Source organism: Barbatula barbatula (genome assembly GCF_947034865.1).
Source record: "Barbatula barbatula genome assembly, chromosome: 11".
In the NCBI taxonomy this organism is placed as follows: Eukaryota; Metazoa; Chordata; class Actinopteri; order Cypriniformes; family Nemacheilidae; genus Barbatula; species Barbatula barbatula.
Genome location: NC_136774.1, coordinates 17,150,224 through 17,177,327, shown reverse-complemented (window position 1 = coordinate 17,177,327; position 27,104 = coordinate 17,150,224). Strand labels below are relative to the sequence as shown.

Genomic DNA, 27,104 nt, shown 5'->3' with positions numbered 1-27,104 from the left:
TACATTTATGTATATATTGAAAGCTTTTAGAATGAGTCATTTTCTTGCTGTATACAGTATATTCTGATATCACTACACAATTTTAGATAGAGGCCTGATACAGAATCGACAGACAGTCACTTGGCAATGTGTGGCTCTCTGAAACAGCATTCAGGAGAGTTTTTCCTTGGGCTATATCAGCCGTTTGGGCCGGCCTGACAACCTAAAAGACATTTTCCAACTAGTTTTTGAGAAATCCTCATTGACAGCTATAGTTGGAGTCGGGTTACCCTGAGGATATCAAATAGGCTTTCATGTGTAATATATTTAGATGTTATGATTTAGATGATAAAATATTTATTTGCATAACCATCAGATGTTTTTAAAACTGGGACAAGCATGTTCCAGGCCAGGACTGAAACTCTTTAAAAAAAAATTTGACCTGTATTTTTTAAGACCACTGAAAGTGATTTACTGCTTTGCATCTTTTGAAGAGTCGTTTTGTCAAGACATGTTCATGACTCTCTGTGTTTACATATACAGGTTGGTAGATGACCGTTGTGTTGTAGAGCCAGCAGGTGGAGATCTGGACAACCCTCCCAAAAAATTCAGAGGTTTGCTCTCTACATTCTACATCTACGCACACCCACATTTATAGTTTCAGTTTACACATGTGAAATGTTTCCATGACTGGTTTAGAGTCACTTCACATAGATATTTACTTCTTGCTAGGAACCGCTGGTATTTATATAAATGTCGGTTGGTTTGTTGGTTCTAACTGAGTCAACAATGTAGCAAAGTAACCTCAAATCATAAACAAGAATAAAGCTGCCTTAAAATATTTCTTTAAAATACTTATACATACTATTTTTTATTTCCAGTGAAATTCCTCGTATTCTTACACGTTCTTTCAGACACACCTGATTCAACATTGTCTCACAGAAAGTGTACCACCAAAGCTTTTTAGCAAATGAGTCACATTATACAAAAACAGACACCAGTAATTACTCCGTGAGGGATTGTGACATTATTTAACTGTTTTTTTTATCCAGATTGCCTTTTTAAGGTTTATCCCATGAACCGATATTCTGCTCAGAAACAGTTCTGGAAGGCCAAACAGGCAAAGCACGAGAAGGATAAGATAGGAGACATGGTTCTTCTGCAGAAATTGCAAGTAAGCGGCAAACAATTCTTTGTTTACTTTGTATCATTAAACAAAAACCCTTGTTTGGAGAGTTTTCAGTTACAGCTGTGAGCAAAGAGGGAAATGGTAATCTCATGTGTTGAACGGATTTACTGCTACACATTTCAGGTGTAAAAATTGATCGATGTATTTGACATTTAAGTCTGTTGTCGTTCTATGTGCTAATTATTTTTCCCTTTTTGCCTGTACCAAGCATGCTGCTAACTTGGAACAAAAACAGAATGACTCCGAGAACAAAAAGGTCCACGGGGACGTCGTAAAATATGGCACTGTCATTCAGGTGAGAACACAGAGTGAATTAAATCGTACCTGTTAATGAGTTCCTGATACGGTTAATGTTGCCATCTTCCCATATTAGGATCTATCTTCAATCATCCTGGTGTAAGCAGGAGTAAAGCTTCATTAAACAACAAGCAAGACCAGACACGTGTGCCTAAATGTAAAGCCATTTAAGGTCTTAAATGGGGGAGAAATGTAGAATTTCTGCAGGTCTGTGGCATAAAACCTTGTTTCTAGAAACAAAAGATTAAGAGATGTCCTGGTATCGCAAAGTAATGCATTTCATTTAAAATTCACAAGGAAGCCGAACACCAAATTTGTAACTGTACTCTCAAAAGTCCTCTTCTAAAACGGTCAGTTCTTAAAAAGGTATACCGCATCATATAGCCTAAATATCACTTTATTCACATTATTTTATGAAACCTTGCTATGCACATGGAAGAACAGTTTTATAAAAGCAATAAGCCCCGCGAAGCAGTGGGTTACATTGTATTTATAACAGCTAAGGGGTTTTATGCACGACGCCTTATAAACGCTGTTATAAAATTCATTGTAACCCACTCGTGGGGCTTATTGCTATAGTTTTAAAGGGATACTCCACTCAAAAATGAAAATGACCTCCCCCCCAAGTTGTTCCACCCTTGTATACATTTATTTTCTCTGTTGAACATTTAACAAAAAATGTAGGGCGGGGATTTTATGCAACAGCAAATGATTGGATCGTAACACGTGGGCATTTCATAGCAGGATGCAGCGGAATTGCTAGATAGGCCTAGTCTCTGTGGAGAGGAGGGGCTGAAAGTAAGGTCTTCGTGTCATCAGACAAACAGGAAAGTTATTTCTGAAGGGGAGCAAAGAAATATAAATAAACATCGTGAGGAAAAATAACCATTATGAGTTTGTTAATGAGGGTTAAAAAACTATACTCATCTTTATCTCTGAAAAAAATGAAACGTTTCCTCACAGTCAGTGACATCACATACAGATAAGGCACTAGCAGCAATGCTCACACTGCAGGAAACAGAACCCTTTTCTGATACCATAGAGTATCCTGAAATAAAACAAGTGTCCTACTGTTTGCACAGTGATTCCTCTGGGTTACTGCTTTTGCTTAGAAATGTACGGCTGTCTGGTTTGTTTCCACAGAGAATTAACGGGACATTTTGTGTAAATATTCATTTCTGTCATTATTTACTCACCCTCAAATTGTACATAGTAGTATGCTTTTCATTGAAATAAAATTCCATAAAATGTTCTCCTTATGTATTCCATAACAAAACAATTGCATGCAGGTGAATGAATTAAATTCGCCGAATAAAATTATACCTTGCTGCATCAAGCAGGGAGAAAAATAGACATCACTTCAAACTTTAATTATGAATTGGCAAATGTATTTAATATATATTATTGATTTATTGAGTAATAGAGCCCATAGACTAGTGCACTACATAACACATTTAGTTCCACAGGTCAGATTCTTAGTTAAGGAAATGAGACGTACTGTAAAGTGGACCCTGCCCTGCATTTTAAACAAACCCACGCAATCGTTCTGCAGCGTTATTGTAGCCTTTTTTTGAAATAACACTCTAGTCACCATTGAGAATCTGTTAAGTGGTTAGAAGCGATAAACCCTCTTACTGCCATTCAGTAGGACTGTCACACTGAGGTCATTGTTTCCATTCAAGACATTTCCAAGTATCTAAAAAAAGGAGGTACTTTCTTCTAATAAGCTACTTATTACTGGCAGAACTTTTGTAGTGCAGTGCCACATAAAATCTCACTGAAGAGTACAGTATGAAAACACTACACTTAAGGTGGTTGGACATGTCACAAAACAAATAGCTTTAAATGACTTATTGAATTTGATGATATCATGCCATTGCTAAGTAATGTGCATGGGTGCGCATTCATCGAAAATTAAATTGCTGATTGATCACAGGTGCATTGTGTGTATATTGGCTATATATTGGTGTGGTTATGCAATTGTATTTTTGGGCTGTTAATGTCCATTTTATAAATTAGAATACATTATAACGATAATGATTCTAATGAATCTTGATGTGTTTTCAGCTCCTGCATATGAAGAGTAACAAGTATCTAACAGTGAATAAACGTCTTCCAGCGTTGCTGGAGAAGAATGCTATGCGTGTTACTCTTGACGGGACGGGCAATGAGGGATCCTGGCTTATTATCCAACCATTCTGGAAGCTTAGAGCTGATGGAGACAGTGTAAATAAAACGCACGCCATGCCATGCATTTTGTATCTATTTAATGTCATATTTTACCCAAAATCAGCAACGTCATTCTTTTTACCATATTGTAAAAAGCCTATTACTTTTATAAAATACAAGGAAATTGTTATTTAATAAATTTGAATAATATGTGTATTTAAAAAAAAACACAATGGTCAGCGCCATGCGGTCCAGGCGACATGTTGTGCAGCCCTTCCGGCGACCCGAGTTTGAGTCCCAGCTCGTGGTCCTTTCTCGGCTTGCGATTCCCTCTCTCTCCTCCCATAATTTCCTGTCTCACTCTCCACTGTCCTATCTATATAAAGTCCAAAACCACTATGTGAAAATTGTTTTATAACTTCTGATTTATGTTCATTTCGGGTCAAATATATCCCATACATGTCTCGCTTTATTCTTATACCTGTATACACGCACTCATACAGTATGTGCATTTCTTCATAGAAAAGGGTAAAGCCATAAACTTACCTGCACTCCATCTTACAATTTCTAGTTCAACCAAATATAGACATACGTGTTCGTTACACACACATACACACTCACAACGTTAGGAAAATGCATGCAAATGATCTTCATTCTGTACACTGGTTTAAAGCTAATCCAAGTTTAAATGTTTGTTGACATCGAAAGGTACATATTTGCCTTTCAGATATTAGTGGCTCTGACATACAGCCCCCCACTGAATTGTTTGTACTCCGTTTTAGGTGGTGGTTGGAGATAAGGTGATACTTAATCCTGTTAACGCTGGACAGCCTCTTCATGCTAGCAATTATGAACTTCCTGATCACCCAGGTTGTAAAGAGGTGGGCCAGCTCTAGAAGACACAAGCATACATCATCATAACCCTCAAGTAGATGATTGTAATAGAGTCTAATTCTTGCACTTAATCCCAATTTGTACATAACAATTACTGCATAGTATAAATTAGACAAAATGGCATTGGAAATTTATTTGTGACTCCAGACATGTAGAATATGTCAAAATATAATTTCTTATACATTGATTATACATGCTGTCTGAGATAAATAATGACTATGTGAAGGAAGGTTTGCAAAATAAGTTAATGTTATTACTAGTTAATACAAAAAATATAAATAGTTTAGTATACTTTTATAATACATGACTGCCCTCTACAGATCAACTCGGTGAATAGCAACACCAGCTGGAAGATCAATCTCTTTATGATGTTCAGTGATCACAAAGATGAAGTCCTAAAAGGAGTAAGTGGCTTTCTGGAAAACCTTCTCATATTATTGCTCAAACATAAGTATTCAACCTATACTACGAATGGGCAAATGTGTCAATGTTTAAAAAAAAGGTTTATATTATAAATGTGGAGCTGTACAAGGCCCTGCCTATGGTGGGTGTACGAATTCAGACAATCTTGCACACGCCACAAATTACATTTTTTGACAATCGTACAAACAGATTCTGATGAATTCTGAGGGAAGCATAAATTTGGTTTAAAATATAGTTACATTAAGTTTTGCTTTGTAATGATATCAAACATTGTTAATCTTTACTGTATTTTTAATCTATCGGAATTGTGGTGTACAGTATATGTTTTAAAATGAATGATAATTCTGTATGGTGTTCCTGCCTAGGGAGATGTGGTGAGACTGTTCCACGCAGAACAGGAGAAGTTTCTAACTTGTGATGACTACAAGTCTAAGCTGCACGTATTTCTCCGTACAACTCTGCGTCAGTCTGCTGCATCAGCCACCAGCTCCAATGCATTATGGGAAGTGGAGGTGAGATTTGGATTTTAATGACTCTATTGAATTTAAATAGCTTTATGCGAAGTAGTTTATTTTCACTATGACGATGAGTTATGCTAAAGGACACTTGTATTTACTGTGTCATGCTGAATTGTTAAGGTTATGGATTATTTACTTGTGGTTTTCTGTAGGTGGTGCATCATGATCCATGTCGAGGTGGAGCGGGACATTGGAACAGCCTCTACAGATTCAAACATTTGGCCACGGGCAACTATCTTGCTGCTGAGGTAAAACACTCCACATAAGTAAAGAAATGTCCCATAAAAAAGAAAAATCATAGACGAATTGTCTTTATCTCAATTAGGTGTCTAAGATGTGAATAACATTAAATAGAATGCAAATGTCTCAGACAGGGCCTCCTGGGCTGCACGGTTATGAAGCAAATACAAACACACAGCACTCGTGTCTAAAGGGAAACCCATATAAGCGAATGTGTGTGTCTAATCTACTTAATTTAAACCAACTAAAATCAATATCTTATCATTTAATTGAAGTAGGCCTTAGACATGTATTCAAGAGATTAATTCAAAACAGAGGCTGTGGTGACATGGTTTGTTACGCATTTCCATCCATTACACACCAACGTTCTTGGTGTTCTTCCCATTTATTAAATTAAAATACCAATGAAATTGGTTGATGAAACATTGATTAATTTTAAGATAAAATGTATACGAAACGAAATTCACTTTAAAGAAAGCCTTTATTCAAAACGTAAAATTAAGTGGTCAAAATCATGTCTGACCCACTCCATGTCTCATGTAACAACAGGAAGAGTAACCAGGCATAGAAGCGGAGCCACATGCAGTTTTAGATTTAATAGGTCAAAACCAAACGAAACAAGGGAATCCACAATCTGAGACCAGAGATAAAAGGCAAGATGCAACGACTGACAACAAACAAATAAAACAAGGGCTTAATGCTGCCTTCACGTGCTCTCGGAATAAGTGCAAGTGCAAAGTCTGGTAAATCTGTAAAATTGGATTTGTCCAGAAAATCTGTAAAATGGTCCTCGAGGGTTTGATTACCTTCGCACATGCTGACCAGACGTGCTGCTGGATCCATGCTTTGGTCAGTCGTTCTGTCATTTGCTGGGCAAGGGAAAACAGAGAGCGGATCCAATTGGAGCTTTAAAGTCCTTTAATATAATCCAAAAATCCACCTGTAGGAACTAATTCACGCAAAAAATTTAAAAGGACTACAGAACAAATGGCACAAACAGGAAGTATCATAAAAGTCCAAAATAACAGGGGAAACTCCTGACATATTGCGCATTTTATGAGCCTATCTTAGTCATGCTGTTCACTTTCCACAATCAACATACCGCTGATGAAAATAAAAGAGTTTTATTTCCGAAATATTTAAACATGAATATAAAACTAAATAGGCTACGTTTTCTTTAACCCTCTGGCCGGACGATTTGTGTTCACAATAAAAACAGAACCTTTTGCTTTTGTAAACTGTGAGTGCGCTTAACTGTCTCTGCAAGAATCTTCTCAAAGATGGATTGGCAGGGATGTAGCCGACCTTAAAGAAAGAAACATCTCCATTCTTTGGGAAATATATTGGTCCGTGTTAAATAACAGGCGATCTATCGCTGGAATATGTTCTTGATTTACAATCAATTATGAACACCTTGTACGATGGTGGATTAGAACCCTGAACCTTATTAATGCTTGGCAACATTTCTACCATGTGCGATGTGGGCAGGACCCGGGTGCCCTCAGGCCCCTCGGCCGCACGGGCCCCGGTGCGGATGCATTGCCTGCACTGTCTGTAGTTACACCACTGTCTCTCGCATTGTGTTATATGTATTTTTTCTTTGTCTGGCAGGAGAACCCAGGCTACAAAGAAGACAGCAATGAAATAGAGGTAAGTTAAAATGAAAAGTCAATGCCTTTTTGAAACATAATGAACTCCTACATTACAGGAAAAATGCCAAGCCATGCAGTTTTCTGATAGGCTTAAAGTACATCTCACTGAGAAGTGATTTATTTTCTGGAGTTTCATAAAAATTTTAAGGACAAGTATAAGTTTGCATTTGTGTTTGTTCCCAGGTGGACAGTAGCCACATCAAGCGGAATCTCGGTGAGAGGATAAAGTACAAGCTGGTAGCAGTGCCTCATGGGAACGATATCGCCTCACTGTTTGAGCTGGACCCCACCACATTGCAGAAGACCGATTCATTTGTGCCAAGGTTTTTATTGTTATTACCCTTCACTTTCATAATGTGTTCTCTGTAAAGCATCTCTTGACTCAACCCTTGCTCTTTTGCTGACAGAAATTCTTACGTTCGATTTCGTCACCTGTGCACCAACACTTGGATACAAAGCACCAACATACCTATCGACATTGATGAAGAGAGGCCAATTCGATTAATGGTAAACACCCTTTATCTTTAGTTTTCATTGAGTAAATAAACGTTTCAAGTTTTAGGGGTTAAGTTTGACTGAACATTTAAGCCATCTATGCTGCAATCCAAACCTATCAATGATTGAAGTGGTTATTTATTAAATGATGATCTCCATTTCTACACCTCGTAGCTGGGCACCTGCCCCGCTAAAGAAGACAAGGAAGCTTTTGCCATCGTCTCGGTGCCGGTCATGGAGATTCGAGATCTAGACTTTGCCAATGACGCCAGCCTTATGTTGAGCACCGTGGTGGACAAGTTCAGTGGTGGTTTCCTCAATCCGAATGATAGAAGGTAAGGTTCATTTAACACACTCCCACAGCCTCTATTTAAGACTTGGTTTGGGGATTTTTTTACTTTGTGTGGTAGGACATGATCTAGGTGCATGACTCCTCTCTGTGCACAGATATGCCATTAAACTAATGGAGGATGTGGTTTTCTTCGTCGTGGACCAGTTTAACAATGGCCAGCCTGCCCTGGATGTGACAATGAACAAAGCCAACAGAGAAAGACAGAAGCTCATGAGAGAGCAGAACATTTTGAAACAGGTTCGATTTAAATAACTGGAAAACAACAAGTTTCTAGTTAATAATGCAAAATAATGCATAAAACAATTGATCATCACATACTTTGTTGTTGAAAGCCTATATATCATTGTCTTTTCTGTGAAACACAAACGAAGATGTTTTGAGTAATGTCTCAATGTGGTTTATATCTGTACAATGGAAGTCAATAGGCACTAGCGTTGTTTGGTTACCAACGTAATTCAAAATATCTCCTTTTTATGTGTTTTTCAGAAGAAGGTCATGTGGTTTTAGAATTACATTAGAAAGAGTAAATTATAAATGAATTATAATTTTCGGGTAAACTATCCCTTTTATGCTGGATGTCTCCTTATCTTCTCAGATATTTGGAATCATTAAGGCCCCATTTAAAGAGAGAGGAACAGACCCTCCCCTCCTGAAATTGGAGGAGCTGTCGGATCAGAAGAACGCTCCCTATCAGTACATGCTCAGACTGTGCTACAGGGTGCTGCGTCACTCGCAGGACGACTACCGTAAGAATCAGGTACTCAAAACATAGCCTACAAAAGAATGCTAGAGAACACATTGTTTGACTGAAGCTTGAGTTATTATTACTCATGCACACACTGTAAGAGAAATAAGTGGGCATGGTTTGGTTGATATAAAAAAAAGTTGTTAAACTCTTTCTCTGTGTTGTTTTTTAGGAGCACATAGCCAAACAGTTTGGAATGATGCAGTCTCAGATCGGTTATGATATTCTGGCCGAGGACACCATCACAGCTCTGCTACACAACAACCGCAAACTGCTGGAGAAACACATAACTAAAACGGAGGTGGAGACCTTCGTCAGTCTGGTTCGCAGAAACAGAGAGCCTAGGTGAGTGGTTGTGTCTCAAAATTATGAATGGACTACAGTAAAAACAAAGGAATAAATATATGACTTGACTGCTTTAAGGTGATGCTGAGGACCAGAGATCACAACATGAAACACGATATAGTATGATTGTTCTATAAACAATTGAATTCATTTGTGCCATGGTTTTTGACATTGTTTTTTTATTGTAGTTTTAAAATATTTTGAATTAGCTTTTATTTTGAAGTTTATTTACTTAAATTTATCAAATGAAATCATTTAAATTAAATAGAGTTTTTAATGTAATGCAATAACTTTCATTTAAGTTAAATCCTAAAGGGGGTCGGACACCAGACGTGGAAGCACCGAGCCACACAGCGGGGCGCCACTGTTTGTAAAAATGAACATAATAGAAGAGTTTGGTTCCAAAATGAGATTACTCCATTTTGAAAAGAATTCTAAAATCATGTATTTTATTATGTTAAAGGGGTGTCCGATTTCCCTTAGCTGTTGTTTATGTTTAAATCACCCCGCCTTTAACTTGTTTTTAATGTGTTACTTAGCCGTATTTTTTAAGTTATTATTGTTCAAATCAAAACAAACTAACTGCAGTTTGATTTATATTAATTGGACTGCAGAATAAAAAAGGATTTCATTTATTTTTTAAATCTCATTTTAGAACCAAACTATTATATTATATTAAATTGTTTTCTATCGGTGTACACACACCGGCGCTGCAATTTCGCGTCTGTCAGTGGCGCTCCGCAACAGCTCAGGTCGCTGTTCTGAATCCTGCAGGGACACAACCTATTACTCGCATAGTTTAACATTTAATTAGATGTTATTTGACTGAAATCATCTTTAATGTACACACTGACTTCACCATAAACTAAGAGATGCATTTATCTGTTTGGGAAGAACGGAAAAACAGTGCATTAATACAGAAAACCTCTTGATTCTACTAAACTAAGAGTTGTCCTTGACGTGACGCTGTGCGGACTGTAGCTTCTGCATCTGTATGTTTTACTTTTAGTAAACCATTATACAGACCAAACACTTCATGCATAGCAGGTGTACACAGAGCATGAGTGTCTGTGAATGCTATTCCATGTGTTTTATGTCTTGATTTGCAGGTTTCTGGACTATCTTTCAGACCTGTGCGTGTCCAATAACGTGGCAATCGCCATAACTCAAGAGCTGATCTGTAAGTGTGTGCTGGATGCCAAGAACCAGGATATTCTCATGAAAACAGAGTGAGTATATAAAATAAAAAAAATTAATTCAACAATGAAGAGGAGCTTACTCTGTATGCGTGCCTGACTTTGTGTTGTGTGTTTCTGTGTGAATTTATTAAGACGTCGACCTCCAAAAGAGGGTCAACACACCTCTGAATACATGGAAGAGTTTGGAGATGAAGATGAAGTTTGGCTGATCTGGTGCGATAAGGCGAACGAGACCCACGAGAAGAGCATCCGGCAGCTTGCCCAGGAGGCACGGCAAGGGAATGTACATGACGAAAATGTGCTTACGTATTACAGGTCCTGAAAAAACGTTTTTTTACTTTTGGATGAAACAAATTATTAAATGTAACCATGTTTTCCTCTTCTCACAACCACACCAATTAAAATGTTTGTTTCTCTACAGGTACCAGCTTAAACTGTTTGCCCGGATGTGTTTTGACCGCCAATATCTGGCCATAGATGAGATCTCAAAGCAGCTGGATGTGGAGCTGATTTCTCTCTGTATGATGGATGAAACGCTTCCCTTTGATCTGCGGGCGTCCTTCTGTAGACTCATGCTGCACGCGCACGTGGATCGTGACCCTCAGGAGCTTGTGACACCCATTAAGTTTGCACGCTTGTGGACGGAGATCCCCACCTCTATCAGCATCAAAGAGTGTGTTTGGATATCTCCCCTATCACTTTTGACAGTGGTCACATACAAAGCTATATGAAAGGATACCTATAAATACTATAAAAACACAATATTTTTTCCAAACCATTGACCTGCAGGGACCTACAGTATGAGATACACATTCTTACAGTATATTGCAGCAATACGATCTAGCCAAACAATGAAAGATGTATTTTTTTGTATTATTTCTTCTAGTTATGATTCCCACTTGGACTATTCGAGGGACAATAAAAAGAACAAGTTTGCCCACACGATGGCTTTTATGGAGGAATACCTCAACAATGTTCTCATCGATGACCTGCCGTTTGCCAACGAAGAGAAAAACAAGCTGACGTATGAGGTACATTAAGTCTTGATGTAACAAGCTTTGTTGGCATTCTCAAGTGATAGAGGATGACGCAAGCTGTACTAAAGGCATGGCTTTTCCCTGGAAACAAAACTGATAAAATGCCTTGTTTGCTCTGTTCGTATAATATCCTTACATTACCTATTGCTTTTTAGGTGGTAAGCTTGGCCCGACATCTCATCTACTTTGGGTTCTACAGTTTCTTCGAGCTCCTGAGATTGACCCGCACTCTCCTGGGAATCATAGACTGCACTCCGAATAATGCAGCCATCAATCCGGTATTTAATGATGATGGAACCGGTCAGTATTTGAAAATGAGAAGAATGCATATACAACCGCGGCAAAAATTAAGAGACCATACCAAATTTTCATTTCAAATCATAATTTAATTTCTATGTGTATTTTGGCCATTTCAGTCCAGTGTCTGTTGAATTTTAACAAAGTCCACAGCAATGTTGAAGACTGAGAGCATGACTATTGAGGTTATCACATAAATAAAATAATTTTCACACAAAAATAATTTTCGAACTTTTCCTAAATATTACTGTATTTGAGGTCTGAAGAAAAACAAGCATATTTTTCACCCGTTTCTTCAGTATTCATGTTCTCCAAAGAAATGCAAATAAAAAAATATTTTCGTTAGATATTTGAGACAAATACTCTTAGAAGTTCACAGAATAATTTGTATTACTTAAACACATACATACCCATAAATAGTAAATTCAGAAAAACAAAAAATGACCTCTTAAATTTTTTCTGTGTCTGTATATCATAAGGTTTAGATTGGTATTCCAGTGCTCATATTTCAAAAAAGTCTGTACAATCTTTGAATCGTCTCTTTCCAGGTAATAATGTCAGGCGCTCCATCCACGGCGTGGGGCAGATGATGTCCACCATGGTGCTGAGCAGAAAACCGTCATTATTTCCCGGCTCTGGTCGCCCAGGTGACAGCCAGGCTGGAAGTAAAGATAGCATTGACACGCAGGATATCACTGTGATGGACACCAAACTGAAGATCCTAGAGATATTACAGGTAAGATGGAGATGTCTTTTTGACAACTGCTTTGTGCTGTCAGAACATCTACAACATCTGCTGGTTTTTACAGTTCATCCTCAGTGTGCGGCTGGATTACCGGATTTCCTTCATGCTTTCCGTTTTCAAGAAGGAGTTTGCGGATGTCTATCCTATGGGGGATGCAGATGCAACACATCATACGGAGCAAGAAGGTACTTATCGTTCACATAAATGTGTAATATGTGAAACTGACGTGATTGAAAAGGCTAACATACTAACTTACAATACTAACATACAGCAGCACTGCTTTTATGTACTAACATGATCACTGTACTCTGTCTTTCGTCTTTGTTTCTCGTCTCAGAGCAACGTGCTGGTGAGAGTGGCAATGTTTTAATCATGTCTAGATGCTTAGAGAGTGTTACTTTAAGGTGATGGGTGTAACTGGGTGTAACTGCTAACCTATTATGCTGAAGCCATATTGCATGAAAGCTAACTTGATTTCTGTTTGACCTACACAGTGCGGAAATTAAATATAAAAATATACATTAATGTTTATAAATAAAACAATATTTTTTATTTGTGCCAGCAGCATTACAAATTACACCTTACGCGAACGCCATTTAAAATCAGTAGATTTAGATTAAAATAACTACTTCACAAAATTATTGCAATTCATTTATATTGTACTTTTTTGAGATTACTTTTTCTATTGACCAGCTGCCATCAACCTCTTGCACATTGGAGAGCAGGCAGAGGCCATGTTTGGAGTTGGGTATGCCAATGAATAATCTTTCCTGCTTATACAATACTTGTTCATCGAAGGCAACACAATATACCCTGTGATGTATAACCTCATTCTTCTTCTGATCTCTTAGGAAGGGAAACAGCATTCTCGAGGTGGATGATGAAGGTGGAAGAATGTTCCTGCGAGTTCTGATCCACCTCATCATGCACGACTACCCACCTCTGGTTTCTGGGGCCCTGCAGTTGCTCTTCAAACACTTCAGTCAAAGACAAGAGGTCTTGCTCACCTTTAAACAGGTATGAAAATCGTGGTAAACAGTGCGTCTAGGTTCCTTCAGGTTCATCATGCTCACAAATATGCAAAATGGCATTATAGTACAAGTCTAGGCTGTCAAAAGTGAAGAACTTGTTGCGGAAAGACGTTGCGGTGTGACTCAAACTTGCAAGGCTACGGCCCTGACACATTAGGAACTATAGCAATGAAAGCGGTTTATATTGTCTCTAATCCCTGTTTTAATTCGCAGGTTCAGCTTCTCATTACCACTCAGGATGTGGACAACTACAAAAACATCAAACGTGATCTGGATCTTCTACGCACCATGGTGGAAAAGTCAGAGCTTTGGGTCATTAAGAAAAGCAGCTCTGGAAAGGATGACAAGAAAGACAAAAAAGACAAGAAAGATAAAGAGAAAAAAGAGAAAAAAGAGCCTAAAGAGGTACAATAGTAATGCAGTTTTATGTCGATCATCTATGCGTGTTGCATATTCATTTGTTAATAGATTCTTCATTTTTAACAGCCACCACCAGAGGAAGATCCTATAATGAAGAAACAAAGAGAAGAAAGGAGCAATGAAAGCTACCAGCATGTCAAAGAGGTTTGTGATGTCAATATCTCTTCTCAGTTCAAGAAGCATTGAAGAATACTTGTGTGTGGGGATGTAACGATTCACTGCAGTTGAAAATCGATTATAATATGTGACGATTTAAGTCGATTGAGATGTTATATGAATCGCAATCGTTTTCAACAGCTGTGTTAATGCTGTTATTAGTCACCGATATTTCTTAAATGTAAAAATATGCAAGAAAAGCAGTTAGTTTGTTTATATTAAAAACACTTTTGTATTATTCATTTTTTATTCTATTTCTAAAAATCTTTTCTCTGGTCCTCAGATCCTTGAGCGGTTGAATAAAATGTGTAGTTCAGGTGTCTTTAAGAAGCAGCAAAGGCTTTTGAAGAACATGGGTGCCCACAAAGTGATGCTTGACCTCTTGCAGATCACATACGATCGGGTTTGTGATGTCTAAAAATAAAAACATATAAAGTGACGCTTTTTATGTTGTGTCCCACACTAAGCACTTGATTTTCCTTTTGACAGAATGACACCAAAATGCTGGAGATCATCAAGTATACGCACTTTTTCCTGCAGAAGTTCTGCACAGGCAATCTGGAGAATCAGGCCCTTCTCCATAAACACCTCAACCTCTTTCTCACTCGTGGGGTGAGCGCAATTAAAAAAGATTTCTGATGCTATGCTGCATAAATAAAGTGGGGTCTATTTTAAAGGTGAAAATGAACAGGGTTAAAAACATATTTTAAGGTAATTGAAAATGAAGCATGTAAGATTCAGAACACATTTCAACACCCGAGAAACACACCTTACACCGGGTTTCTTGCTCAAATTGGTATAAATTCTCTGTTTTTCAGCTCTTAGAGGCAGAGACAATGCAGCAGATTTTCAGTAACAATTACCAGCTTTGTTCTGAGATCAGTGAAACTGTACTGCATCATTTTATTCACTGCCTGGCCACACACGGCCGTTACATCCAGTACATCAACTTCCTGCACACCATCATTAAAGCAGAGGGGAAATATGTGAAGAAATGTCAAGACATGATCATGACTGAGGTTTGTCAATGTGACCTTGAGTTAATAAAGTAATGAAGTTAAAGTTTGCTAAGATTGTTTAGCATTTTTGTAATTGTAAAATTTGGAGCAATATATATATATATATAAATGATTATATGTATAAATATTTACAGTATGTGTAATATATAAGGGCATATTTGTGTATAAATGCATAATGTAAGATACAGACAATATTAGATAAATTCTTATCATCATCAGCTGACAAGTGCGGGTGATGATGTGGTCGTCTTATACAACGATAAGACGTCGTTTGCCACCATGGTGGATCTGATGATACAGTCGAGGGAGGGGGTGCAGGAAGACAGTCCTCTGCGTTATCATATCTCTCTGGTAGAGCTGCTGGCTGCATGCGCAGAGGGTAAAAATGTCTACACTGAGATTAAATGCACATCTCTGCTGCCCCTAGAGGACATGGTGAGAGTGATCACGCATGAAGACTGCATCACAGAGGTAAACCTGCTGAAAACACTCTCTTTACCTGCTGCATACGGTATGGTTTATGGATTTTACAAAGTTGAGGAAACTATTCTGTGTGTTTCAGGTGAAAATTGCCTACGTAAACTTTGTGAACCACTGCTACGTTGACACAGAAGTGGAAATGAAGGAAATCTACACCAGCAACCACATCTGGAAACTGTTTGACAACTTCACAACAGATATGGCCAGGGTAGGTCCACTGTGTGTGTAGATTCATTAAGTTTATATCTTCGGGAAACCTGGTTAACTTTGTGCAATTGGATTATCAGGTGTGCTCTATCCGTGAGAGACGTATGTCAGATCCTGTGCTGGAGAAATATGTGATTCAGGTGGTTTTAGACACTATTAATGCTTTCTTCAGCTCACCTTTCTCAGAAAACAGCACCACCACAGAGGTGAGACATCATTACATTTTTATAATCGTATTTTGTTTATGTGTAATATATAGTTATGCTTTCCTGTGGCTCAGTGGTTAGAACATGGCGCTAGCAATGCCAAGACCATGGGTTCGATCCCAGGGCATTGCACATAGACAGAAACGAATGTATAATACAATACAATACAATGCAATGTAAGTCATTTTGCATAAAAGCGCCCACCAAATGCATATATGAACATGTCATGTAAATGTTTATGTGCAGTAGGCAGGATATTGGCATGCAAAAGTTACATTATTTCACATATAATTGGTTTACTTGGTTATATTTCACCCACATTTTTTGTCTCATCCAGGTTCATTTCACCACAGTAAAACAGCTGCTACAGTCCACTATGCGTATGTTGGAGTGTCCCTGGCTGCAACCACAGCAGAAAATCCAAGTTGAGGCCTGCATCCGAACTGTGGCTATGACAAGTAGGTTAACATTTATTAAAGTGGCCATAACTCAGACAGCTTCTGCATATCTCATGTTAATCTTGAGTACTTACAGAATAGTATCGCACCCTTCAAATAGAGTCTTTAGTTTGATCACATTTATAAAAGACAGACACAGCTGTACAACTATTTCCGAAAACATACGGCTTCCTCTACCCGTGTGGCTTTATTTTGTTCGCTCTGAGCATAAATTCCTTTCATCCTGGACTGTAAACTTGTTCTGGATATAGCCTAATTATAAGCTTGTTATAAAATAGCGATGCTCGAACAAAAGAAATTGAATAATATAGTATTGAAAAAAGCGTAATATTCAATTCCATTTGCTATGCATTAGTTTGGCCCCATGGACACGAGACGTGGCGCAACAAAACGTTTCTAAAATCAATTGTGCATTGCTCTCCTGGATCTGTGAACAAAAACGTAGTATTTCTAATGTGTCTTGACGTGTTTGGTGTGCACATTGTTATATAAAGTGTTGCATATTATACGAAAGTTATACAAATACTGGCTAAAAATTTTCTTCAATAAGATGTACATGATTGTACTTTACAATCTTAGGCTTTAGACTGCATCATAGCACTGAAACTGCGCTCGTTAAAATTACAAACGACCTGCTTATAGCAACAGATAAAGGTAACATCTCACTCCTGGTCCTGCTTGACCTTAGTGCTGCGTTCGATACCGTAGACCATAACATACTTCTAGATCGCTTAAACAATTATACCTGTATTGAGGGACAGGCACTACAATGGTTTAGATCTTACTTGTCAGACAGACATCAATTTGTCCATTTAAATGGGGAATCATCCAATCTAACGCAAGTAAATTATTGATTACCTCAGGGATCGGTTCTGGGACCCGTGCTGTTCTCCATATACATGCTTCCCCTCGGAAACATTTAAAAAAAACATGGAATTAGCTTCCATTGCTATGCAGATGATACTCAGCTATATATCTCATCAAGACCAGATGATTCCTCCCAGCTATCCAAATTGGCAGAGTGCATTGAAGATATACAACATTGGATGACCTGTAATTTCCTTCTTTTAAATTCTAATAAAACAGAAATATTACTTATCGGACCAAAGACACGCAAACCAAATATTTCTGACTATAAACTGCAAGTTGAAGGATGTACTGTTACTCCAACAAATACAGTAAAAGATCTAGGCTTTATATTAGACAGCAACCTGTCATTTCGAAATCACATCTCAAATGTCACAAAAACAGCCTTTTTCCACCTAAGAAATGTTGCCAAGTTACGAAATATTCTGTGTGTTGCTGACGCGGAGAAGCTTATTCATGCATTTATGACCTCAAGACTTGACTACTGTAATGCTCTACTTAGTGGTTGTCTTGCATCATCAATAAACAAACTACAGTTAGTTCAGAATGCAGCTGCCAGAGTTCTAACCAGGTCCAGAAAATACGATCACATAACCCCAATTTTATCAACCCTTCACTGGCTACCCATTAAGTATCGTATTGACTTTCATCATCGTACCTAACAGAGCTTCTATCACACTACAACCCATCACGCTCTCAAAGATCTCAAAACGCACGACTTTTGATAACACCTAGAATAACTAAATCCACCAAAGGGGGTCGAGCTTTCTCATACGTAGCACCTAAACTCTGGAATAGCCTTCCTGATATTATTCGAGGATCAGACACACTTGCCCAATTTAATTCTAGATTAAAGACACATCTTTACAGCCAAGCATTCACTTAATGCAAAATATGCTAAATAAACCACCAGGAGATGCTGACATTAGATATTATTTACTAGAATAATTGGATTTATTATATAAAACACCATGTAGTGTGTTTTACCCTTTCTTGGGTTTTTCGTTTTTCCCCTGTAAACCTGCTTTGTAACAATGCAAATTGTGAAAAGCGCTATATTAATAAAATTGAATTGAATTGAATGATTGTAATTTGTTTTGATGCTTCATAAATATGCACGTGACAAGCCTAAACAATTAGCTTTTATATATTTTCTCATTTTACAATTTAATAAAAATTCAGTCATTTATTCACTCTTGTGTCGTTCATAAACTGTACTGTCTACAAATCCATACAATGTCACCAACATTCTTCAAAATACCTTCCTTTGGCCTCTTTACACTTTCTACTCTCCTCACAGCAAAGGACCGTTCCATATCTTTGCCGGTCGAGCTAGATGCTCATGTCAACATGATGTTGAATCAGAGTAACCACAATTTGCTGTCTCGCTCCATCCTCGCCAGCAAAAACCTCTCTCGCCTCACGCGGCCTGTTGCTCCCACCAACCCCTGGGACTTCAAAAACATTATAGAGAAACTACAGGTGTGCACTTCTGTGTGTCTGACAGTGAAAAAAAGTTAACAGTAGCTTGGATTCGGGCTGTATTTCTATTAATGATAATAAATGTTCATTTGTGTGACATCAGGACATCATTAACACCCTGGAGGAGCGGCTGATGCCTCTAGTTAATGCTGAGTTATCAGTGCTGGTGGATGTGCTGCATCAGCCCGAGTTGCTCTTTCTGGAAGGCACTGATGCACGGACACGCTGTGAATCAGGAGGCTTCATATCTAAGTGAGTTGAAAATATTTTTGCTGTGTTTTATTTGAATAAAATTGACCAAAGCTTGACGTCTCACTCTGTTTAGACTGATTCAGCACACTAAAGCCCTGATGAACTCAGATGAGAAGCTCTGTATCAAAGTCCTCAAAACTCTACAGGAAATGCTCATCCGGGAGATGGACTTTGATGACAAGGTGAGTAAGAATAATAAAATCATGGGTAAAATACTACTTTTATGATTAATAGAGTTGCAGCCAAGGAATGTAACGCTACTATCTATAAATAATGTTACAATTGGCGCAAGACCCCACAGAAATGACGTCAAGCTCAAATATTCATCCGTTGTTTTGGAGAGCAAGTTAAGGAGTCTGTGAGATCATTTTCGGTGGCGTTTCTGTGATAATGTGCTTGTTTGCATGTTTTAATTCAGCTTCTCGATCATCCCTCCCTTTTTTTAAATGTCTATAAATGAATATCTGTAATATATTTTATATTTTATTTGCCTATTTGGAGATTTAGTTATTCTCTAATTCGGTAGATGTTTGATCATCTGTGTAATCGGTCATTTTTGTTACAGGGTTTTGCCTTGAGAAAGGTGTTGCTTCAAAACTACCTCTACAACAACAAAAAGATCATGAAGCCAGAAGGTCCTGATCTTGCTGGAGGTAATTTTGACTGTAACACTGATAAAAAAAATCCACACCGGCAATCCAACATGAAATACTAAGTGGGTTATGTTTTTTGGATGTGTTTGTGAAGGTGGAGAGGTAGAGAGAGACTGGGTGGCTGTCGCAGCTTTACAATGCAGACTAGATAGAGAAGGCGGCACCAAACTCTTTATTGACCTCATAACCAGCACAAAGAATGAGAAGATCTTCCAGGAGAGCATACGGTTTGCCATATCTTTGTTGGAAGGCGGTAACACAGAAATCCAGGTGGGGAGACAGTTCATACATTTTATGGGTGTAATTGCAGGAACAAATATCCAAGTTATTAAAGTTAAAGTAAGAGGTGATGACAGTTAGCTGGTTTTTATTGCTAAATAAACCCTGAAAGCGGTTGTGTTTATTTTTCCGAGAGCGACCAATACTTCTTGTTTATTAGACAGCTGCTTGCCACATACTGAACACAAATATTGATTTAAGATGTAAGATGCTATTAGTTATCATTGTACTATTACATGGAAATGTAAGTTGGCCGGATATGAGGTTTCATATCGGTTTAGCCTCGCAATTGCAGTGGTTATTACCAGTCCGAATTGAGTAATCCCGAAAGTTGTTATATGCTGTAAGTACTGTAGTTAATGTGACAAGACAACAGAGCACAATAAAAATGGCTTCTGTATATTATATGTTTTAACAGAACTCATTCTACAAACTCATGATGGGCGATAACAAGTCTGAGAAGTTTTTTAAAGTGCTGAATGATCGCATGACAAACGCTCGGCTGGAAGTCAAATCCAACATTTCGGTCAATGTCGGAGAAATGAGCAACAAAGCCAAAGATGAAAAGGACCTAGAACCAGGTAAATGGAACCAGTCAATTGTGTCAAAAAAGTGAAACCTCATTACATCTGGGTTTAGTAGGAAGTTTTTTTCCAGTAATTGGTTAGTTACTAAACATACAATAAAATGATGCGTTTAGTCAGCTAGATAAAAATTACGCAGTCATGAAAATTAGTTTTTTTTATGCTTTTTTCCTGCAGGTGGAGTGCCTTCCTTTGGCCAGCCTGAGCAGACACCACAGCCTGAGCTGCAGGAAGTAGATACAGAAATGGGTCCCTCTGTCACCATTATGAAACCCATCCTGCGCTTTTTACAGCTGCTTTGTGAGAACCACAATCTGGACCTTCAGGTCTGGCCAACCTCAGAATAACTGTCAGATAAAGTCTCCCTTTCTGTTGGGCTTAAAGGGATATTTCAAAGGCAAATAAAAATGTCCCCATGTTTAACTCACCCTCAAGGCATCCAGACTGAATATGACTTTCTTCTTGAAGAACAATGCAGTCAAAGCTATAATTCCACGTATCATTTTACTTCCAAGCGGTACAATGGGAGTGAACGGGCGTTGACTTTTTGAAGCTCCAAAAAGTGCATCCATCGATCAAAGAACTGCTCGACACGGCTTTGTGGTCTTAACAAAGGTTTTCGGAAGCGAATCGATGTGTTTGTTTAAGATAATTTTTGACAGCGCTATTAAAATTTATATCTAATTTTCGTTATCCCTTGACTTCACGTGAACCCGAGGCTTGTTTTTCGGACAAATGATGCAGGCGTGTTGTAAGTTCCGGTTGACGAAAGCAGCATTTTTCGATTTGTCACCGTCATTTGCCGGTTAAAAAATGCCTAATTATAACTCTGACTGCATTATTCTTCAAGAAGAAAGTCATATTCAGTCAGAATACTTTGAGGCTGAGTAAAACATGGGGAAATTTTTATTTGCCTGTGAAATATCTTTCTAAGCAATCGTAATTCAGTTTGACTTATAAGTGCCTTTCTGATGCATCTCTTGTTCCTCTCTGGTACCAGAATTTTGTAAGAATGCCGCATTGTGACACCAAATCTCAAATGGTTTTCAGTATAATCAACAATCTGTCTGAGCTGTGCACCTGTCTATGACAGATTAGACTTTGCAAGTAATTATGCAATAGATATGCTGCAATATAACTGTATAGCAGAAAGTTTAATAGTCAAATTACTCCACCGTTGCATACTGTCCTGCTGTTTTGTATATACAGTAGTGGCCAAAAGTGATGTTTTTACAGCATGTTCTTTTATGCCCCCTCAGGTTACTTCAAACCTTGAAAATATGAGGGCAAACTTTTAAATGGGTTTTTTTGGACAAAATAATTTGTTTTAATACTTTTTTATTTGAATATAAAAGCTCAGAAAATTGCTATTGTTACTATTTGAGTGTTATTAATATTTTGTTGATCCTCTTACTAGTAACATTGTAGACATTTGCTGGGCCTTAACTCGATAAGCTTTGTGTTATTTTTGGTCCTCCTTAATTTCTCTTCAAAGCTGAGCTTAGTTTACTTTAAACTACAGTGAAACACCCAAAGAACATTTTTGATTCATCCTTAATATCATATTTGAATAAAGCGCGACGATTTTGTGAAGTTAGACTGGACATTAGCCACTACTGTACATACAAAGTTAAAACCATCCTTGATTTATGTTTGCAATAGCTATTGGATATGGTCATTACTGTCTGTTAATATTTCCCTCATTCTTTGCCATAGAATTTTCTTCGCTGTCAGACCAACAAAACAAACTATAATCTGGTGTGTGAAACGCTCCAGTTTCTGGACATCATGTGCGGCAGCACAACAGGAGGTTTGGGTCTGCTGGGCCTTTACATCAACGAGAATAACGTAGAGCTGATCACACAGACCCTGGAGACGCTCACAGAGTACTGCCAAGGGCCCTGCCAGGAGAACCAGGTCAGATAATCTATCACAGATACTGCTGAGCGAGAGCGTTTTCAAGAATGAACGTTTTCTGCTGACAAGATACAAACTACTGGCAAAACAAAGCATAGAGAATGATCATTGAGATGAAAAGATGATTTCAATTAAACAGAGCAGTCCATTTGCTTCATGAATTTAGGAAATTGCATTTCTTTTTTTCTCTTTACCTAAAGACTTGCATCGTCTGTCACGAGTGTAACGGCATAGACATCATCACAGCTTTGATTCTGAATGACATCAGTCCACTGTGCCGTTACCGTATGGAGCTAGTGTTGCAGCTTAAGGTGAGGTTAAGGTCATGACCTCATTTATATGCTATCCCTGCTTTTAAATCCTAAAGAAATCCCTATATCATCACTTGAAGCTCAGTAGGTAAAGCATTGCATTAGCTGAACGTATATCTTTGGTTTGACTTCCAACAAACACACATGCTGATTAAAAATGTACAATTCACTGTAGGTTACTTCGGATAAAGGCATCTACCATATGCATAAATGTAACGTAATGTGTGTATTTATATCATCAGGACAATGCCTCCAAGCTCCTGCTTGCTCTGATGGAGAGTCGTCATGACAATGAAAATGCAGAGAGAATCCTGTTAAACCTTCGACCCCGGGAACTGGTCAGTCTGCCACATGGTTGTTTGATGTGAATTATGAATGAAATGAAGTTATATTTTAACAGGAATGTGCTGTATATCGTCAGGTGGAGGTGATAAAGAAGGCTTACTGGCAAGAGACTGAATGTGAGGAGGGGGAAGTGTCTCCGCGGGAGGTTGGACACAACATCTATATCCTGGCACTACAGGTGGACAGTTACATTATAATGCAATGCTGTTTAATTTACACAACGACTGAAATTGTTTTTGTTGAAGGTGGTCTTGGACTATAGCTGCTGAAATATTCATCAAGACATGTATTCATTGTATTGCATCTATTTTTATATAGCGTCTTTCTTCAGCATGGTTAAAAAGTTGAAAATGTATACAAACAATACATCAAATATAAATTTGCACAGAAGTTGTATCTTGTTAAATGCACAGGGTTGTAATGGTATTTATTGCTAGTGTCGATTTTGAAGAACTAATAATCGTTTATGTCTGAAATTGGTCATTCTGTCTCTATATGTGTGAAAATATGGCAGTTCGGTTGCTGAGGTAGTCATGTTTGAACTGTTGTTTTTGCAGCTTGCCCGACACAACAAAATGCTTCTCACACTGCTTAAACCCCAGAAGAAGACAAAAGAGGAAGAAGAAGGCATCTCCTCTATGGTGACTTTTAATAAAGAATTCCTTTACTTTTATTAAGCAAATTTTGGAACGATTTACCTACAATATTTTTGCTTGTTTTTACTTAAGCTTCACTTGAACAAGCAGGAGGAATTGAAGGAGGATCCATTAGAACACTATGACCGTCAAACCTCTAATATAGAGGTCAGTTAGTTTGACAACAAAATCATTTTTTTCATTCACATAAAGTCCTCCAAGTAACTATAAAACAAACAAATGTAATGACTAGTTAATTGTGGGATTTTTATATGAGGATGATTTATATGATTAACTTAAATGTGTCATTTGGATCACTTTTGAATTAACCTGCAACTTTCATGTGCAGATCGTCCGTGAGGACCGCAGCATGGAGCAGATCGTGTTTCCTGTTCACCCCATTTGCGAGTATTTGACCGAGGAGTCAAAGTTTCGTGTGTTCACCACCACAGAGCTAGACGAGCAGGGCAGCAAAGTCCCGCACTTTTTTGAACAGACCTCATTTCTTCACAACGAAATGGAGTGGCAGAAAAAACTTCGCAGTAAGTGTCAGGCCAAAAGTGTGAGAATGGAAGAATGAGCTACATCTGATCTTTAATCTCAAGCCACCGATACTTAGAAACCCAGTTACAAAAAGTTCACTCAGAAATACGACTGGGAGTGTTTTAAAATGTTTTAATAATGGTGATTAAAAAAAGTGGAACTTTGTATTAGATTACGTATTGAAATGCATTAATGTGTAATGTGTTTTAGGCATGCCGGTGTTGTTCTGGTTCTCTCGTCGAATGTCTCTTTGGGGCACCATATCATTCAATCTGGCTGTGTTCGTCAACCTCATCATCGCTTTGTTCTACCCACACGACACTGGTCAAAGTACGTTGTAATGGGTTTGCTGATGTGAAGCTTTGGAGTATTGATTACAAGTGTCATGTGATATCCACATTTACACAATTTCAAAGTGAAATTGAGTCGATTTTAGATGCAAATGTTTTATTGAGTTTTACCCGTCTCTGGTGCTTTCAGGTAGCATAGACACCTCAGTTCTGCTCATGCTGTTTTGGAGTTTTGCTGGACTGGCTGTCGTGGGTCTGTTATCGAAGCGTTACGGTTACCAGGCTCTCACTGTCGCCATCACCCTCCGACTTATCTATCACATCGGCATCGGGCCCGCGCTCGCTCTGCTGGGAGCTCTCAATGTAAGTCTCGCTGATCTTCTGATCGCATCTTTTTACAAAGAAGTTTATTTTACGTAGTATTTCAGTAGTGACCTTGAATCACTAGAATTTTGGACCCCATCCTTTTCTTTTTAAACAGCTGGGCAATAAGATTGTGTACGTGGTGAGCTTTGTGGGAAACAACGGCACCTTCATCATGGGTTACAAAGCCATGGTAATGGATGTAGAGTTTCTGTACCACTTGGCCTATGTATTGATCAGTACTTTGGGCCTGTTTGTCCATGAACTCTTCTACAGCATATTGGTGGGTATCTCTTGTATAGAAATAAAATCTTTAGAAAAATGATTTGTGTAACATCTGTCTTGTTTTGGATTTGACTCTTGAACATCGGCCGATAAATTGGTAATAAGCAATAACTGTCTATTAAACATTCAAATCTCCATGTTCATGTTCCTCTTTCAGTTATTTGATCTGATCTACCGTGAGGAGACGCTTCTTAATGTAATCAAAAGCGTCACCCGAAACGGCCGTTCGATTCTTCTCACCGCTGTCCTGGCCATCATCCTAGTCTACCTCTTCTCCATCGTGGGCTTTCTCTTCCTCAGGGATGACTTTATCATGGAAGTGGACCGGCTCGCCAGCAATGATGAAGGTATAGGTTTACACCAACAGAGATGAGAGTTGATGAGTATATCATCAATTCTTTTAGCGGATTGTGGAGCTGATATGTCTTTGATATCTAGCAGGTACAGATGACTCTATTGACAGCTGCAGTGCAGATGGAGTCAACTGTATAGAGGAAACTGGGTTAGTTGCACCTGCTGAGGGTAAGTGTAAGATTTAAAACCAAACTTTAATCAAAAACACCAACAAAAACATTTGTTTAACACAAACTTAACTAAAGTTGAGATAAAGGGCAACAGGGTCACCTACTCAGGAATGTGTTTGATTTTTTGGCATTGCAGAAGAAGAAAACACAGAGAGGGCTTGTGAGACTCTTCTGATGTGCATTGTGACTGTGCTGAATCACGGCCTGAGGAATGGAGGAGGTGTAGGGGATGTTCTGCGCAAACCATCGAAAAATGTATGACTACCCACATCCACATGCAAACACACAGACACACAAACATGTACAAAAGCTGATTAGATTTTCTTCACTGTACAGGAGCCCTTGTTCCCTGCTCGGGTGGTATATGACCTTCTCTTCTACTTCGTTGTGATCATCATCGTCCTCAACTTGATCTTCGGTGTGATTATCGACACTTTTGCTGACCTCCGTAGTGAGAAACAGAAGAAGGAAGAGGTCTTGAAGACCACCTGTTTCATCTGCTGTAAGACTTCAGTGAACAGAATCTGATATTGTGGTTGTTTATGTTTGTGTATATTGTTCAGTTTGGCGCGAAGATGTGACTTTTAAAACTAAAAATAACTTTTTTTTTATTTGTGATTTCTGTTTGAACAGGTCTTGAGAGGGACAAGTTTGATAATAAAACCGTCTCGTTTGAAGAGCATATTAAACTAGAGCATAACATCTGGAACTACCTCTATTTCATTGTCCTTGTGCGAGAGAAAAACAAGACCGACTACACTGGCCCAGAGAGCTATGTGGCGCACATGATAAAGGTAAATTATTAAATTTCTATGGTGCTTGGCTTCCGCCTAAAAGTCATTTAAGTCTTAAACTGTAGTAACCGAAAACTCCTACTGTTTACTTAGCAAGGATGGTTCTTGTTGAATTTATTCATTGAAACATTTTATGGACGATTTGTTTCACCAATCCTTAATGTTTAAATTTGTATTATGTAGCATCTATCCATCCATCCATCCAACCATCCAACCAATCCATCCAAATATGTTTTCATTTCATTCTCTTAGAATAAGAACCTGGATTGGTTCCCGCGCATGCAAGCCATGTCTCTGGTTGTAACAGAGGGAGATGGGGAACAGAATGAGATGAGGAACCTCCAGGAATGTCTCTCTGTCACCAAAAAATCTGTCGAACAACTCGCAGGCCAGTTAACAGAGCTGAAAGAACAGGTACATATATCTG

General features: G+C 38.3%; 1 protein-coding gene across 1 annotated transcript in view; it reads left to right on the top strand.

The window, feature by feature from the left end:
• Nucleotides 1-27,104, top strand: part of itpr3 (inositol 1,4,5-trisphosphate receptor, type 3) — a 29,376-nt gene that overhangs the window by 1,097 nt on the left and 1,175 nt on the right. The window contains exons 2-57 of the mRNA XM_079467499.1: nucleotides 523-593; nucleotides 1,032-1,153; nucleotides 1,377-1,463; nucleotides 3,533-3,691; nucleotides 4,417-4,515; nucleotides 4,849-4,932; nucleotides 5,317-5,463; nucleotides 5,622-5,717; nucleotides 7,321-7,359; nucleotides 7,545-7,684; nucleotides 7,769-7,868; nucleotides 8,031-8,191; nucleotides 8,304-8,445; nucleotides 8,804-8,965; nucleotides 9,126-9,298; nucleotides 10,408-10,527; nucleotides 10,630-10,812; nucleotides 10,919-11,170; nucleotides 11,384-11,528; nucleotides 11,690-11,834; nucleotides 12,380-12,567; nucleotides 12,641-12,761; nucleotides 13,270-13,324; nucleotides 13,428-13,593; nucleotides 13,821-14,012; nucleotides 14,094-14,171; nucleotides 14,467-14,586; nucleotides 14,673-14,795; nucleotides 15,002-15,202; nucleotides 15,422-15,673; nucleotides 15,765-15,890; nucleotides 15,970-16,095; nucleotides 16,433-16,553; nucleotides 18,721-18,902; nucleotides 19,006-19,154; nucleotides 19,228-19,336; nucleotides 19,720-19,807; nucleotides 19,902-20,077; nucleotides 20,505-20,667; nucleotides 20,848-20,996; nucleotides 22,387-22,587; nucleotides 22,788-22,898; nucleotides 23,141-23,236; nucleotides 23,320-23,421; nucleotides 23,801-23,884; nucleotides 23,972-24,046; nucleotides 24,228-24,420; nucleotides 24,632-24,751; nucleotides 24,902-25,074; nucleotides 25,193-25,357; nucleotides 25,517-25,706; nucleotides 25,798-25,881; nucleotides 26,020-26,138; nucleotides 26,220-26,385; nucleotides 26,517-26,677; nucleotides 26,930-27,091. Of these exons, the coding sequence (XP_079323625.1) occupies nucleotides 523-593; nucleotides 1,032-1,153; nucleotides 1,377-1,463; nucleotides 3,533-3,691; nucleotides 4,417-4,515; nucleotides 4,849-4,932; nucleotides 5,317-5,463; nucleotides 5,622-5,717; nucleotides 7,321-7,359; nucleotides 7,545-7,684; nucleotides 7,769-7,868; nucleotides 8,031-8,191; nucleotides 8,304-8,445; nucleotides 8,804-8,965; nucleotides 9,126-9,298; nucleotides 10,408-10,527; nucleotides 10,630-10,812; nucleotides 10,919-11,170; nucleotides 11,384-11,528; nucleotides 11,690-11,834; nucleotides 12,380-12,567; nucleotides 12,641-12,761; nucleotides 13,270-13,324; nucleotides 13,428-13,593; nucleotides 13,821-14,012; nucleotides 14,094-14,171; nucleotides 14,467-14,586; nucleotides 14,673-14,795; nucleotides 15,002-15,202; nucleotides 15,422-15,673; nucleotides 15,765-15,890; nucleotides 15,970-16,095; nucleotides 16,433-16,553; nucleotides 18,721-18,902; nucleotides 19,006-19,154; nucleotides 19,228-19,336; nucleotides 19,720-19,807; nucleotides 19,902-20,077; nucleotides 20,505-20,667; nucleotides 20,848-20,996; nucleotides 22,387-22,587; nucleotides 22,788-22,898; nucleotides 23,141-23,236; nucleotides 23,320-23,421; nucleotides 23,801-23,884; nucleotides 23,972-24,046; nucleotides 24,228-24,420; nucleotides 24,632-24,751; nucleotides 24,902-25,074; nucleotides 25,193-25,357; nucleotides 25,517-25,706; nucleotides 25,798-25,881; nucleotides 26,020-26,138; nucleotides 26,220-26,385; nucleotides 26,517-26,677; nucleotides 26,930-27,091 (7,714 nt within the window). The remainder of the gene's footprint in view (nucleotides 1-522; nucleotides 594-1,031; nucleotides 1,154-1,376; nucleotides 1,464-3,532; nucleotides 3,692-4,416; nucleotides 4,516-4,848; nucleotides 4,933-5,316; nucleotides 5,464-5,621; nucleotides 5,718-7,320; nucleotides 7,360-7,544; nucleotides 7,685-7,768; nucleotides 7,869-8,030; nucleotides 8,192-8,303; nucleotides 8,446-8,803; nucleotides 8,966-9,125; nucleotides 9,299-10,407; nucleotides 10,528-10,629; nucleotides 10,813-10,918; nucleotides 11,171-11,383; nucleotides 11,529-11,689; nucleotides 11,835-12,379; nucleotides 12,568-12,640; nucleotides 12,762-13,269; nucleotides 13,325-13,427; nucleotides 13,594-13,820; nucleotides 14,013-14,093; nucleotides 14,172-14,466; nucleotides 14,587-14,672; nucleotides 14,796-15,001; nucleotides 15,203-15,421; nucleotides 15,674-15,764; nucleotides 15,891-15,969; nucleotides 16,096-16,432; nucleotides 16,554-18,720; nucleotides 18,903-19,005; nucleotides 19,155-19,227; nucleotides 19,337-19,719; nucleotides 19,808-19,901; nucleotides 20,078-20,504; nucleotides 20,668-20,847; nucleotides 20,997-22,386; nucleotides 22,588-22,787; nucleotides 22,899-23,140; nucleotides 23,237-23,319; nucleotides 23,422-23,800; nucleotides 23,885-23,971; nucleotides 24,047-24,227; nucleotides 24,421-24,631; nucleotides 24,752-24,901; nucleotides 25,075-25,192; nucleotides 25,358-25,516; nucleotides 25,707-25,797; nucleotides 25,882-26,019; nucleotides 26,139-26,219; nucleotides 26,386-26,516; nucleotides 26,678-26,929; nucleotides 27,092-27,104) is intronic.